Source organism: Phaseolus vulgaris, chromosome 4 (assembly GCF_000499845.2).
Source record: "Phaseolus vulgaris cultivar G19833 chromosome 4, P. vulgaris v2.0, whole genome shotgun sequence".
NCBI classification, from domain to species: Eukaryota; Viridiplantae; Streptophyta; class Magnoliopsida; order Fabales; family Fabaceae; genus Phaseolus; species Phaseolus vulgaris.
The window spans coordinates 2,420,014-2,435,220 of record NC_023756.2 but is presented as its reverse complement, the minus strand read 5'-3'; the positions used below and the strand labels follow the sequence as shown (position 1 = coordinate 2,435,220).

The window sequence follows — 15,207 nt, the reverse complement described above, 5'->3', positions numbered from 1 at the left end:
TTTCCAATTATAGCCAGTGCGACTGAGCCACATTATGATGTGGATATTATGACAAAAATTGTTTTAGCTTGTTGTATTCTGCATAACTTTCTACGCGGGATCGACAATGATGAGTCTCTGCTTGAAGAAGTAAATAATGAATTGTTAGAACAAGATGTCCAATCAAGCACCACCCATGCTCATGAACATGATTACAGGATAGGGTGTGATATTAGGGACGCTATAGCAAACGAAATGTGGCAAGATTATGTAAACAATTAATTTAATGAAATAATATATTTTCTAGCATTTTTCAATGTTTGTCATCCTAACTTTATTTAAGTTAATTAGATGGATCGCGGAAAAAATGTGGCTTCAAATTCATCAGGTTCTTATCGAGAGTTCACCAAGTGGACGGCGGAGATGGACCTAATTTTGCTCAATGCAATGATTGACGAGGTACGAAAAGGGTGTAGAATTGATGGTAGCTGGACCACTCAAGGATACACTAACATAGTTATGGCTTTAAATGAGGCTGGTTTATCGGGTCTTAAGAAAAATAATGTGAAGAAATGACAGAAAAGCCTGAAAGACAGGTGGAGGGAAATCCATGATTTGTTTGGTGGATTGAGTGGTTTCGCATGGAACCAGACCACCAAACTTTTTGAAGCCGAGGACGAAGTTTGGAGTGAGCTGATTAAGGTACAATGATAACATGAACATTTAACTTCACATTTTGAATGATATACTAATATGTGAAATGTATGTAGGCCAAACCATCTGCGGCAAAATGGCGTTTCAATCCCATTCGCCATTATGACCTCATGGACGAGTTGTGGTCTAATGATAGAGCCACGGGAAGTCGGGTGAGGACAGCCCGTGACATGAATTCACCTCCTGACATGACCAATTTCAGTGTCAACCTTGGGGAGAATAATATGGATTATATCCCCGAACCACCGAACTTTGAGGAGGCAGATGACTACGTCCCACGATCACCTGCTGCTCAATTCCAATCTAGTGACACTCCTTCAGACACACCATCAAACACTCCTTCTATGCTGTCTGCTGACTCTGCGGGCACATCCTCATCCCGAGGATCAAAGAGAAAAGGCCCCACTATGTACGACATTGATGAACAATTTGCAATGTTGAATACTAATCTTCAACAATGCGTGTCATCAATGAAGGATGGAAATGAAAATGCCTCTCAGTTGGTTAATATTGCTCGTGCACAGGCAACGACAACTCAAGATATAGCTGCCGAAATTAGACGAAGAAACGACCTATATGCTGAGCATGTACACCACCATTGACACCATGCCTCATACCAGTACTCAGAGTCTGATATTTGGGCAATGCTCGTGGAGCTAAACATTCAAGATGAACAACTCATGGATCAATGCTATGAGTTTTTATGTGACCATCCCGGAAGAGTTAAGCAACTATTTGGGATGCCATATGAGCGTCGAATGACAAAATTGTTTGGCTTTATGACTAGGCATTGATTTCATATCTCTGCGTGGGGGTTACCTTTAATTATTATTAATCTAATATTTGATTGTCTTTGTTAGTAGCTGGACATGTAATATTTGACTCTCTTTCTTAGTTATTGGGCATGTAATATTTGACTGTCTGTGTTAGTTATTGGACATCTAATATTTTGTTTTGTGAACTCCTACTTTCATTAGCAATGTAATATTTTGGTTTTTGAACTTGCATTATTGCTTTATGATATTATGTTAACTTCTATTTAGTTATTTATTGTAGTAATTGCATTATAGATGGCATCATCATCCCACAAATGTAACAGAACCCGTAAGGGTAAATCTCCAGCAGAAGATGTTGATGTTCCTCCTCCACCAACAAGGATTCCAGAAGTTCTTGATTATTCAAGATACTTCAGTACCAGGCGTCAAATGGTGGTTTTTGAAAAGAACTTTCACGCAAGAGCAGTATTACCACCAAAAGTGATGCATACTCCATTTTTTGCTGGTCCAGGATTTGAATTCCAAAATCTTCTGAATTGGCAAGGTTTACAACCTTTCCTCGGAATTAATCTTCCATATTATGAGGATTTGGTAAGGGTTTTTGTATACAAATGCAAAATTCACACCTGCTGGTCACCTTGCCATTGAGATTTGCAGAAAAATGATACACATCAAAGAAGTGGATTGGATGACCATTGCTCATCTACAGTATGACGGTCTTAAGTTAACCCCCGGGACGATCCCTGAGGAAGTGAATTTTGATCGAGCACTAGCACTATCCACCATGATTCGTGAAGATGTTCAAGGTGAAAATCTGAAAAATGTTGGTAGTTTGAAGATGAATGACCGACTGTTGCATTACACATGGGTGCATATCTTGTGCCCTCGAGGAAGCAACTATGCACAACTGCTGAATGAAGATATTTTCATTATGTGGTTAATCAAGAATAATGTACGCATTAATTGGCCTCATTACATAATGCATCAGATCATCAAATGCCGGGATAACAAGATGCCTCTCCCATATGCAAATTTGATAACGAGGATCTTGCAGGTGTATGGCTTTGACTTGTCCAATGAACAAGCAATAATGCTAGGCTGGAATCATTACTTTGGCAAAAAAAGTATGACAAAGTTAAATATATTCCAGGTCAATGGCATATGGCAACTTGGTAGACCCCAACATGCAAACGAAGAAGATGATGAAGAGGATGAATTGCCACCACAAGATGTTGAAGGTGGTCAACCTGAGGAGGAAAACCCCACTCAAAGGGAATTGTTAAATCAAATTTTGTCCGGCATAGAAAAGATGAATACCCGAATGGACAGAATGGAGGTTACTCTGGCTGACATTCGACGTCATCAAGGCCATTGAGTGTGTTATTATTATGTTATTGTCATTGTTATTTTTATTTCTAAGTTTCATGTTGAACATTGATGAATTGTGTTTGTTATTTTTTACGTTGACATTGTTATTGTTAAGGTTTTATGCTACTTATTTACATAATCATATTGTTTTTAATGCAACTTTTTTACCATCTTATTACTTCGACAACATTGGTTAAGTGTCATTAATGTCTGCGTATCACAACACGTCGTCATCTAGTTGTACTAGTTGTAGTGTGCAAAAACGTGGTACTTTTACCCATGCTACTGGGACCACAAGTGCCTTCGTTGATCCTATTTGTGATTGTGGACAATTTGCTGTTTTGAGAATAACGACAACACAAAAAAATGCTGAAATTTTTTTTTGGGGTTGTCCCAACTACAAGGTAAAATTTATTCAATTAGGTTTCAAACAAACTTAAGAATGTTATTTTAAACTTATTCATTGTTTAATTTTATTGTTTTCTTCAAAACAGATTAGAAGTGACATGGTTCTAGGCTGTAATTTTTTCAAATGGTGCATTGAAGACGTTGCCGATGAAAAAGATGAAATTATTATCATACAACGGAATAAGATATGTCTTCTAGAAAACCGTTTGAAGGTCTCCACAAGAAGGATTCAAATGTTATTACTGGGAATGTCTTTTCTTTTTCTAATTAACATTATTATGTTCTTCATGTAATGACTTTATATTATATATTTGACACCTACTTAATATTCATGTTATATTCTAAATTTCTATTTTTTTTTAAAATATATTCATTTTGCTATTCATAATAATGAAAATTATTATTAAAATTAATTTTATATATATTTGTATATATATAACATAACATAATTTATAAAATCATTTATAATATTAAAATTATGTAAATAAATTAACTTAAATAAAAAAATAATTCTTAATTAATAAAATGTTAAATAATATAATTATACTTTAATTTTAAATTGCAATTAACTAAAATATGAAATAGGATTAATCATTATTTATTCTTTTTTTATATACAAGGGTAAAATTGTAATCTCACAAACTTTACTATTCAAAATAATTTATAATATTCTTACAACTATCACATCACTCACAATTTCCAATAAACTTTCCTCACACATCCACTCTAACATACCCCAATCCAAACAACCTCAACTTTCTTCACACTTTCACTCCCACTCACCCTCAACTTTCCACTCCCTCACACCCTCTAATCCAAACACACCCTTAGTGATGATAACATTATGGAAAAGGTCTAAAATATATACTTATGTTGGTCCCAACAAACTTCTAATGTAGAACCTTTGGGATTAGACCTCTAAACCCTCAACCACATGTGTGCAAACACAACAAAGAGGAGTCCAATTAGTTCAAAAATACCTTTTGCAATTTGAAGCAAGGAGATAATTGTCAAATTCATTATAATTCTTAATTAGGTTTTATTCATAAACAACTATTTCATTGGTATAATAGGCTTCTATCTACTATATTCTTAGAATTCTTTATGAATAAGTATAGTTTACCTATGTATCAGTTTTGTTAACATATGAATTTTGGTATAGTTCACCCATATTTTTATATTTTATTTCTTTTTTATTTTGTTAAAAATATTTTTTTCATGTGATGACAAATGTTGTTGTTGTTTGAGGTGTCAGCCTAGCTGAGATGTCAAGTTATATAGTGATACTTGAAAACTTTTATAAAAAATATCTTTATAATTCTAAAAAATATCTTCTAAATCGAGGTAGTCATATGTATAAATAAGCATTGAAGCTGCCAAATTTGATTGTTGAAAGCCACATAACTCTCTCTTATAACTATCCCTCTTTGCTCAAGTTGAAGCTTGTTCATTGAAAAAAAAAATGACTTAAGAAAAATGTGATCATCACGAAGTTTATACCTATGCTATAAATTTGATTTGAATCCAAAAAGGTTTAGAGCATATAAACCTCGCAAAAATGAAGTATGATCATTTAAAAAAATTAAATTTATGTTTGAAATTATCCACTTAAATCCTTGAATACAATAAACAAGAACCAAATGTTAAGACACTAATTTTCGTACAACATTCTCTCTATACTCCAAAATTTGCATAAATCTCTATTTCATTCGAATTACTCAGTGCCTTGGTACAATGAAATTTCAAATACGATATATGTATATACACAAATCATGTAAAAAAGAAGAAAAAGAGAAAAAAAAGAATACAAATGAAACAATTTATCATTTACTATTAGAATTGAAATCAATGTGATATGTAGATAGACAACTCATCTAATAAGTGTGAACTTATTTACAAAATTATAATCATATTTTTTTATATCTTTTTCTTCTTAATCAATAAAATTCCATTTTTTTTACCTTAGACTACATTCATTTTTTTTCCATAAAAATCACAAACATTTGAGACTACTTGTAGATGCTTAGCAAAATAGGTGGTATTATAATAAATAATTCCGTGCATAAATTTTATTCTAATATTATGATAAAATTTATCTTAAAACCAAATTACAATTACAATTGTTTGACATATAGTTTTCATGGTTTTTATTAATACAAAATTTATAAATTAAAAACACATTTTTATTTGTGGATTATTTTGTTTAGGTTTACAATCTTAAATATTGGAATTTTAAATATGTTATGTATTCACAAGCGGGATACAATTATGTTAACTATATGGTTGAAATATTACGAATCTAACATATTAATGGTACATGTTTGATGTTTTATCAGAACATATATATAACATAAAATTAGTACTAGCTTTTAGATATGATATAAGAAAATCAACGTGTTTTTTTTTTTTTCAAATAATTCTTTCGATGAAAGATGTTTTGGGAAGAGCAATTAACTAAAGATAAAATAATTTTTTTCACAGACTTTATGTGACACTCAAATCGCTCTACTTGAGTTTGGAGACAAATGTACTATCATATAGTTGAAAAGGTCAATATGACAGAATGTCCAAGAATACTGAATGACTCTCTTAATCCAAACATAACCCGTAAATTCACAGTTAATCATAATTAAGTCAATTTAGTTGTAAATCGTGATTAAGACACGATTGAGCCCTTTTTTGAACCCTCGAGCAAACTCATGACATCTGAGGCCTATCTAAAAGGCGTAAATATCAAAGGAAGCCAAACGCTAAAAGTAATGTTTTTCTCTCGACTCACTTGCATATTGAACTTGGACTGAGTGCCTTTGCAGGTTCACCCCACTCATTCGCCAATAAAAGACCACTACATGAAGACCGAAAACCAAAAGTAGAAGACAAAAAAATCACTCTCAACAAAGTTCAACCTTATAAAAACAAAAACATAATAAAGTTAAAACTAATTAGAAAGAATCATAACCGTAAATAATAAGTTTGCATAAAGAAAAATATGTATGATGAAAATTACAACATTTTAAAAAAGTAAATTGTAAAAGAAATAGAAAGCAGATAATATAAATTGCAAGAAAATAATAAATGCATAAAAAAATTTTTTTTTTTTATTACGCACAAGAATTTTGGGTGCAAAAACGTTGCACATGCTCCACATCCATGAAGTAACAAACTATTACTCAAATGTTGCTTCCTGCAACTCACTTCCACTCCTTCTACAGTTTTCCTCTTCCTTCTTCTTCTTCTTCTTCTTCTTCTTCTTTGCACTTTTTCCCTTTTCAATTCCCCAAAACCAAAACCAAAAGTAAATTCCTAATTCGTTGTTCAACTACCAACTATGAAACCCGATCCCGTCGCTCCTCCGCCATTGAACAAATTGCGGAAAAGCTCCGCAGCCTCGGCATCACCGAGCAACCTCCTTCCCCCTCCGGCGGCGAAATTCGTGTGCTGTTCCCTCACGAACTCCCGAAACAGCGCGAGGGGAAAATGTTCGAGCCGAGCTGGAGCACGCCGCTGAACCCGGTGCCGGTCCCTGGGAGCGGCATCGCGGTGCTGAGTGCGAGGGAGGTGGAGAGGCGGAGGAAGCGGAGGGAGGAGGAGTTGATAAGGCGGAAGGAGCTGGTGCCGACGCTGGCGGAGCTGAGCCTCCCGGACTCCGAGATTCGGCGGCTAACTACGCTAGGGTTCTCGGCGAGGCGGAAGGTGCGGCTTGCGAAGGCTGGTGTCACGGAGCGGATCGTGAACGTGATTCACGACCTGTGGAAGCGCGCCGAGGTGGTGAGGATCTTATGTGAGGAGTTTTGTAGATTTGACATGAGAAGGACTCATGAGTTGTTGGAGGTAAGTTAACAAACATCACTGACACTTTTTGTATGGAAGTTCTGTTTGTTTACACAGTTTTCTTTTGGCTTTCATGGATACTCATTCGTGAAATTGGATTAAGCTTTTCAAAAAATTTGTTTATCAACACTATGTTTGAACAGAAACTAATAAGAAGAAATAATTAAGTCTTTTTTATTAGGTCAAATCAATTTATGCAGTTAACCTTATAACTTTTGTTAAAATTATCTCATAACTTTTAGGAGGTGCATAAATCAATTTTAACTTCTGTGAAAGAAAATAACATTTATTTAAAATAAACTTATGTACTTAACTTTTGACACAGTCTCTCATTTAACCTTTTTTTGAAAGCTGTGATGTATAAATTGATTTAATTTATGGAAAAATTCAATTTGCATTCTTAAGATACTGAGTGGATAAACCTATCTACAACGCTTTGGAAAAAAAAATTGAAACGGTAAAATGAATTGGGTTTCTCATACAAACAAAAACAACATGTGCACTTCTGTAGAAGCTTTTTTAATTTAATTTTGCAAAAGGCTAAGGTACATAAGTTGGTATTAAAAGAGCATAACTTGTTTTACCTTCTTATTTTCTTGTTCTGCAAGTTTTCGTAGAGAAGTTTATTTAAACTAAGACTTTATTTTCTTATCCTACAGGAATGCTTCTAGAGAAATTTATTCAAATAGAATTTTTGTTCAGTGAAAATGAGATTTGGCTTTGTAAACGACATTGTTGTTTATCTTTTTTACTCAGTTAAAATGTTAGAAAACCACTTCAGCCATACAAGTAAATGTAGGAAAATCCCATGTGGTTCAGAACTCAACAATGCTGCTCCTGAAGTTGTTAAACATAAGTGTTCATGAGTGAATATTGAAAAATCCCATGTGGTTCAAAACTCAGCAATGCAACTCTTGAAGTTGTTAAACTTCTAAGTAAGTTTTCTGCCTGTACACCAGTGAATAATTGACACCAATTTGCAGGGTTTGATTAAGTTCCGGGTTCTAGTTGTTAAATTTTGCATTTTTTTTTCCTATAAAATTACAACAATGTTACCTTATTTTCAGGTTGTTTCTAGTTTACAAGATATTGTTAAAGAAAATAAAAGATAATAATTTGTTGTTTTTATTGTTACCCGGGCAATTTTTTTGAGTCAGGTGGCAAAGTGGAAATAAAGTGTTATATTTATAATTATAAGTTAAAGCATATAAAGTGGAAATAACCAAACTCTGCCTAAGTTTGCAGTCATAGGAGCTCTTTACCTCCCCCTCAATAACCAATAGTTGGAGAGCTATCTGCATTTTAGCCTTTTTCTCCAGTATGATATTATATTATGGTGTCCCCTGTATAAATGATTTGATTGTATCGTTTTTTTTTTCCTTTCATTGTCAGAGAAAAACTGGAGGCCTCGTTGTTTGGAGATCTGGAACTAAGGTAATACTATACAGAGGGACTGATTATAAGTATCCTAACTTCCTATCAGATAAAGTTTTGAGACTAGACAACACTAGTGATGATGCTTCGCAACTTGTCAACGTCGATGATAAATCTTTTGATGGAAGTGAGAGTCACGTATCTGAATCAAAATCAGCAGCATGTGCTGCGGAAAATTCACATGACAAAGCAGCAAAACCTGCACTTATACTAGGTGTTGGTACTCCCAATAAAGTACGATTTCAACTGCCAGATGAGGCAGAGCTAGCTGAAGATACAGACAGCTTGCTAATGGGGCTTGGGCCAAGGTTTACTGATTGGTGGGGAAGTGACCCTCTGCCTGTTGATGCTGATCTTCTGCCTGCCATTGGGTCTGGTTATAGAAAGCCTTTTCGTCTTCTTCCATATGGTGTGAATCCTAAACTAACAGCTGATGAAATGACCACTTTGAAGAGACTTGGCAGACCTCTACCTAGTCATTTTGCATTAGGTAAGTTTGTGCTACTTTTCTTACCTGACCAAAATTAGGTTTAATTACTTTTCTTCTTTTGTTTCACAGGGAGAAACAGAAACCTTCAAGGATTGGCTGCAGCAATTATTAAGCTTTGGGAAAGATGTGAGATAGCCAAGATTGCTGTGAAAAGAGGTGTGCAGAATACCAGCAGTAAGATAATGGCTAAAGAGTTAAAGGTCAGCTATTGTTTTTACTGATAATTTTCAGATTTTATAAAATTTAGCACTTATAGTATAAATAATTTCTTAGAATTTAGGTTTTAGACTTAACTCAATTTTATAAAACTATCTTTTAAGGTGATACAAGTCAATATGGTAATAAACCTCCTCCTTTTGAGTTTACAATTAAGGCAAACTTTAAAGAGGTCACAACTAAGGTGGGGTAGGTAACTGTAATTAAGGCTGGTTTTCAACTCTCCCCCTCATGCTCAAGACATTCCCTGGAGTATGGCAAGATCAGTTGGCCCAACACTCTGGTACCATCTTAGAATTTAAGTTTAAGCTTAACTTAACTCTACAAAATTAGTTTATAGGGTGAGGTTTTGCGTCTTGTTTCTATATATAACTAGTCAATGTGGGGGCTAAACCATTAGAATTTAAGTTTAAGCTTAACCTAACTCTACAAAATTAGTTTGTAAGGTGAGGTTTTGCATCTTGTTTCTATATATAACTAGTCAATGTGGTACTAAACCACCACTCTGAGATTGCAATTAAAACAACTCTGAAAGAGGCTCCAACTACGGCGGGTTAGGGGTGATGACAATTAAGGTGTCTTTCTAACATAATTAAATATGATAAATGGAAGTGTATAGCCTCTTAAATTCTATGACTTCCTTTTCTTGTACCATATATTGTGTGGGAATGACATTCTCTGCATTTAACTGCTATTATTGACTGATTAACCAGGCAATGCCTCTCTTTAGACAATGTCAATAAATTAATGGTCATGATATAATGTTGACTGATCAACCGCCAGATGGAATTCTTTACTAATCATAAGTTGCTAAATAGTTCTTTTAGTGCTTGTGATTACTAAAGATTGTAATCACCTTGAGATGTTTTATTTATTTATTTGGTGTATAATTAAAATAAGTAAAATATATCTTGTGAAAATATTCGTATTGTGTTGACCTCTGGCATGACTCTTGAGGACAGGAGTAGTAGACCTGTAGATTTGAAACTGATAGGGTTGGCTTTTTACTTATCTCTTTTATCTTTTTCCTGATATGAATAAAAAGACACAGATCCACTATCATTTTTGAATTTAATATTACATCACTGATCTGCAAACTGTCAGAAGAACCTGTTAAACATAGGCTTTGTAGCAATAGTAAACATATATTTTATGTAATAGTAATATTTGAGGTGGTTGATTTTAATTACAATAGAATACCAAAATGATATATATGATACCATATCTGCTTCTCTGCAGCGTCTGACAGGAGGAATTCTCCTTTCTCGGGATAGAGAATTCTTTGTTCTGTATAGAGGGAAGGACTATTTGCCAGCTACAATGTCTTCGGTCATTAAAAGGCACAGGAAATTTAGAATGCACGGACTGAAGGCTAGAAACAGTTCATCAGCTAAAGTCACTCCAGAACAGAAAGGGGGAACTATAGAGTGTGATTCTGAAGTAAAGGTTACGAACTTCCAGAAGGATACTAAACGACGAAAGTTGACAAAGGCTGAGTTAGCTATTAAAAGAATTAGCATCCAATTGTCGATGGTATGATTTCATTAAAAAGTCCAAATTTGCTGGTTTTTAGATTTTCTTTTTGAGTTACAGATGGTATAGGTTTGACATACAGGCAATAGAAAAGAAAGCAAAGGTGGAAAAACTTCTAGCTGATCTGATAAATGCAGAGAGTCCCCGAGAACAAGAACTTGATAAAGAGGGTATTACTAAAGAAGAGAAATACATGCTGCGGAGGATTGGTTTGATGATGAAACCCTTCCTATTACTAGGTGATTTGTGAAGATGATTTTTGATGTTCACAACCATAGATAGTTGATTGTTCTAAATTTGGAATAAAAAGCTTGACATCTTTAAAGCTACTTAAAATACAAGATAACCTTTTCTTATTATTCTCAGGTAGACGAGGAATTTTTGATGGAACGGTAGAAAATATGCATCTTCATTGGAAGTATCGGGAGCTTGTGAAGATAATATGCAATGGAAGGCTGGAAGATGTTCATCAGATATCTCTGACCCTAGAGGCAGAAAGTGGTGGGATATTAGTGGCCATAGAGAGAGTGAGAAAGGGCTTTGCAATCATTGTGTATCGTGGAAAGAATTATAGTGCCCCTCCTTGTCTGAGGCTTCAAAAGCTTTTAAATAAAAGGCAAGCTTTGAAGCGTTCTAAAGAGGCACAGCGCCGTGAGGTAACATTGTCCTCATCAACCTCTATTTGAGTAGGAGTTTCAGTTAGTTAATTTGTTTCAACACTTCCTTTGTGAAAAATAAGGGTAGGATGGGGCAGAGGTTTATTGCCTGTTAGCTACATTACACCACATGTAAAATTATAAGTATAGGTTGGTTTTGCACGAGCTTTCAGAAAATTATCTTTTCTGTGAATTTTGTTTTCAACATTTCCTTTGTGAATAAAAAGGGTAGGATGGGGCAGAGATTTATTTGCCTATTACACATGTAAAAATGATGACTGTAGGTTGTTTAGCACCAGCTTTCAGAAAATGACCTTTTCTATATATTTTTTTAAATACCTTCATAAAAAAATGGTTATTTTACATTGGATATGAAATTTGAGAAGCACTTTTTTTATGTTTGAATTGAACAGAATCTTTAATGTTGTAAAAGTTATCTTTCTTTACAAGCACACAATCCTTCGTTAAAAAAACATTTTGTATTGTTTTCAGTGCTTCAGCCCTTTTTAACTCATATGAACCCACTAAAATATATATAATAAATAGATTCTTTCTTATCTTGGAAAAGCACGTTACGGTTGATGCTTATTTGGTAGATATCCGGAGTTAATTCTGTTACTAGTGGTCTTGAAGGTGACCACTACACTGTGGCATGGATTTCCTTACTCACCATATATATATATATATATATATATATATTGGAAAAAGGAATTGACTGCTAATGCCTTTTTACTCATTTCCTGCAGTCGTACAAGCGTGGTATTTTGATGCTAGAAAAGAAAATAAATGAACTGAAACTTCAGATGGTAAGCGGTCCACATTTATAGTATTGTGTTGATGAAATATTTCTCCCCTTGATTTGAATTATTCAATATGGATTCTTCACGTGATTAGATTGAAGATAAAGAGGCTGACAGTAAGCAGATAGTTGAATGTGTCAATGGTATTTCTTTTTTTAGTTGTTTTTCTGCAAGATTATACTGGTGTAATTTTACCCTTTTTTATGAAAAGAACAACAGCAGCATACAAAATTCTCAACAACACCCAAACATGAAATTCTTGTGTAGATTCACTTGTTTATAGTCAAATGACTAAAACTAGAAGACACTCATTGTATGTGAAGGACTATATGTTACGGTTTAATGAAATGAAAAAATGTGTTATATGGTACTGAATTGTCCTAATTTAATACTTGTGTGAATTATTTTGGCCATGATTTAAGCACTTGATTTCAGAGAGTTTCTTATGTTGTAATGAAGATGGACAAAATGAAAAGTGATAACGGTATGGGAGTATTTGACTAGTAGAAGCTTAGTAAGAATTATTATTGCATTGTTGTTACTGGTATTAAGTCTCTAAAATAGTATCTGAAATAGTTTATGGCTCGATTCAAGGCTACAGGCAAACAAGAAACTTATTCAAATTCCATAAATTGGAATTCTCCTAAAGAAGCTTCTGTTGACAATCAACAAGCAATGCAGGAGCGGCCAGTTGAGCTGATTGACAGTGGTGAAGTTAATCAAGGTGAACAAGAAAATTCCTTAAGTTGGAAATCTCCTAGAGAAGCTTCTGTAAATCAACAAGCAATACAGGAGCATCCAGTTGAGCTGACTGATAGTGATGAAGTGAAACAAGGCGAACAAGAAAATTCTATAAATTGGAATTCTCCTACAGAAGCTTCCGTTGACAATCAACAGACACTACAGGAGCAGCCAATTGAGCTTATTGATGGATGTGGAGCTCATCATGGTGTACCAAAACATTCCATAAATTGGAATTCTCCTAAAGAAGTTTCTCTTGAAAATCTTCAAGCAATACAGAAGCACCCTGTTGAGCTTATTGATGGATGTGGAGCTCGTCAAGATGAACCAAAAAAATCCATAAATTGGAATTCTCCTAAAGAAGCTTCTGTTGACAATCTACTAGGAATACAGGATCAGCCAGATGTGCTGATTGATAGTAGTGGAGCTCATCAAGGTGAACCAGAAAATTCTACTAGTTGGAATTCTTCAATAAAAGCTTCCATTGGCAATCTGCAAGCAATACAGGATAAACCGGTTGAGCTGATCGATGGTGGTGGATCTCGACAAGAAGAACCAGAATCCTGGCCTAGTTTGATTCACAAGGAAACACAAGTAAGCACACAGCTTTATAGATTAAAATTGAACTGTTGACTGCAATTATCTCCTGGATTATCATCTGCTTTTTCCAAGGTTTTCATTTGACTTGTTTTTGGCTTTTTCTTAATTATTGATTTGGTAAAACTATCGTGGATTTCAGTTGGATGAAATGAGTGATTCTGTGGCTGATACTGAGCATTGCATCTCCAATAGCAAGGCAATGGAGCCATCAAACTCATCATCAAAAAATGATCCTGAATCATCAGCTCCAGTGATAAATATGAGTTTTCCTTCTAGATCTGTGCATCTTTCAACCAAAGAGAGGCTTCTTCTACGGAAGCAGGCCTTAAAGATTAAGGAACCTGTTGTTGTCATAGGTATCGTTTTCAGCTATACTTTCTTTTTGCCAATATTCATTGTTCTAGGCTGTCGGGCGAGGTGGGGCGATGTTCCGCTTTAGAGACATAAACTAGTTTTGACAAAAACTGTTCGCGTTTCCTTTCTCACCTTTTCAATTGATGTCAACATTTTGAAAAAAAATCATTTTGGATGATTAGGCTCTGGAACTGCTGCCTATTGATGTGTCTTGTGTTGTATTTCTTTTGTATTTTCCTGCGATGATGCTAACTGGGAGGAATCATCTCTCCTTCTCTCTCTTTTCCATGGCCATACAATTCTCAGGAAAGAACGATATTGCGTCTGGTGTTGTGCAAGCAATTAAAGTTCATTTCGAACGGTACCCTCTTGCTTTAGTTAATGTCAAAGGAAGGTCAAAGGGGACCACAGTTCAGGAGCTGGTGTTCAAGCTAGAGGTGCGCATGCTTAAAATTCCTCGTTGAATCTTTCTTTCTTGCCTCGATCAATAAATACTCCCTTCATGCTAACTTCTCTTTTCCCCTGTTATTCTTGCAGCAAGAAACAGGTTCCCTTCTAGTCTCTCGGGAGCCCAGTAACATCATTCTTTATAGGGGTTGGCCAACAGATAAACCTATCCCTGCAACATATGTTAATAAAATGAGTAGAGAGGGAGGGACAAAACCACCCAATATACACAGGAGCTGGAACACCAAAAGAAGAATAAGTATGATAGGGAAAAGAAGAATTGGTACTAGGATAGGGAAAAGAAGTATTGGTGGGAGAAGCTCTAGGTCAAATTTTAATTTTAGGAGAAATTCAAACCCCATCTTTAGCCCTAGTTCGTAACATCCATATTGAAATTTTTAGTGGGAAGAACCCCAAACAGGAACTGAAAAAGAAATATTATAAGAATGAAGCCTCCACTAATTTTGAACCCTTCCTTCACTCCTCAAAGTGCTTGGTGTTTTGTTCTGTCAAACGTGTTTTTTCCTCTGGGACTCAACTCACATCTCCCTCCCAGGAACAGAGTCATAATGTTCAATATGCTTGAATCATATTTGGTGCAATAGAAGAAAAAAATGTTAAAAAAATAAGAACATGAAAGAGTAACTGTCTTATAAACATAAAGGGGTGAAGTGAATGTTTATTTCAAAGTTAAATAAAATATGAATATTGTTTTAGTAAAAATAAGGGGGATGAATGTTTGTTTAAAATTAAAGAGGAGGTGAATGCTATTTAGTATAATGTGAGGGAAAGTAATTACAATTTTTCCTAATAAAATGAATAACTGAGTGGAAATAAAAGAAAAATAATTATTTTATTTA

At 34.6% G+C, this 15,207-nt stretch overlaps 1 protein-coding gene across 1 annotated transcript; it reads left to right on the top strand.

Annotated features, from left to right (window-relative positions):
• The first annotated feature begins 6,345 nt into the window (after nucleotides 1–6,345).
• LOC137836821 (CRM-domain containing factor CFM2, chloroplastic-like) lies at nucleotides 6,346–14,861 on the top strand. Its single transcript, XM_068645578.1, has 11 exons — nucleotides 6,346–7,076; nucleotides 8,469–9,000; nucleotides 9,070–9,200; nucleotides 10,456–10,749; nucleotides 10,832–10,988; nucleotides 11,116–11,405; nucleotides 12,152–12,211; nucleotides 12,800–13,540; nucleotides 13,686–13,902; nucleotides 14,207–14,337; nucleotides 14,438–14,861. The coding sequence occupies exons 1-11, from the start codon at nucleotides 6,420–6,422 to the stop codon at nucleotides 14,726–14,728; spliced, it is 3,501 nt and encodes a 1,166-aa protein (XP_068501679.1). The 5' UTR covers nucleotides 6,346–6,419; the 3' UTR covers nucleotides 14,729–14,861.
• The last annotated feature ends 346 nt before the right edge of the window (nucleotides 14,862–15,207 follow it).

Bases quoted from the DNA above. Each gene is read 5' to 3' on its own strand.
- LOC137836821 (XM_068645578.1), top strand. From the start codon at position 6,420: ATGTTGCTTCCTGCAACTCACTTCCACTCCTTCTACAGTTTTCCTCTT. The intron at 7,077-8,468 runs GTAAGTTAACAA...TTTCATTGTCAG, and splicing joins GGACTCATGAGTTGTTGGAG to AGAAAAACTGGAGGCCTCGT. The intron at 12,212-12,799 runs GTAAGCGGTCCA...GCTCGATTCAAG, and splicing joins ATGAACTGAAACTTCAGATG to GCTACAGGCAAACAAGAAAC.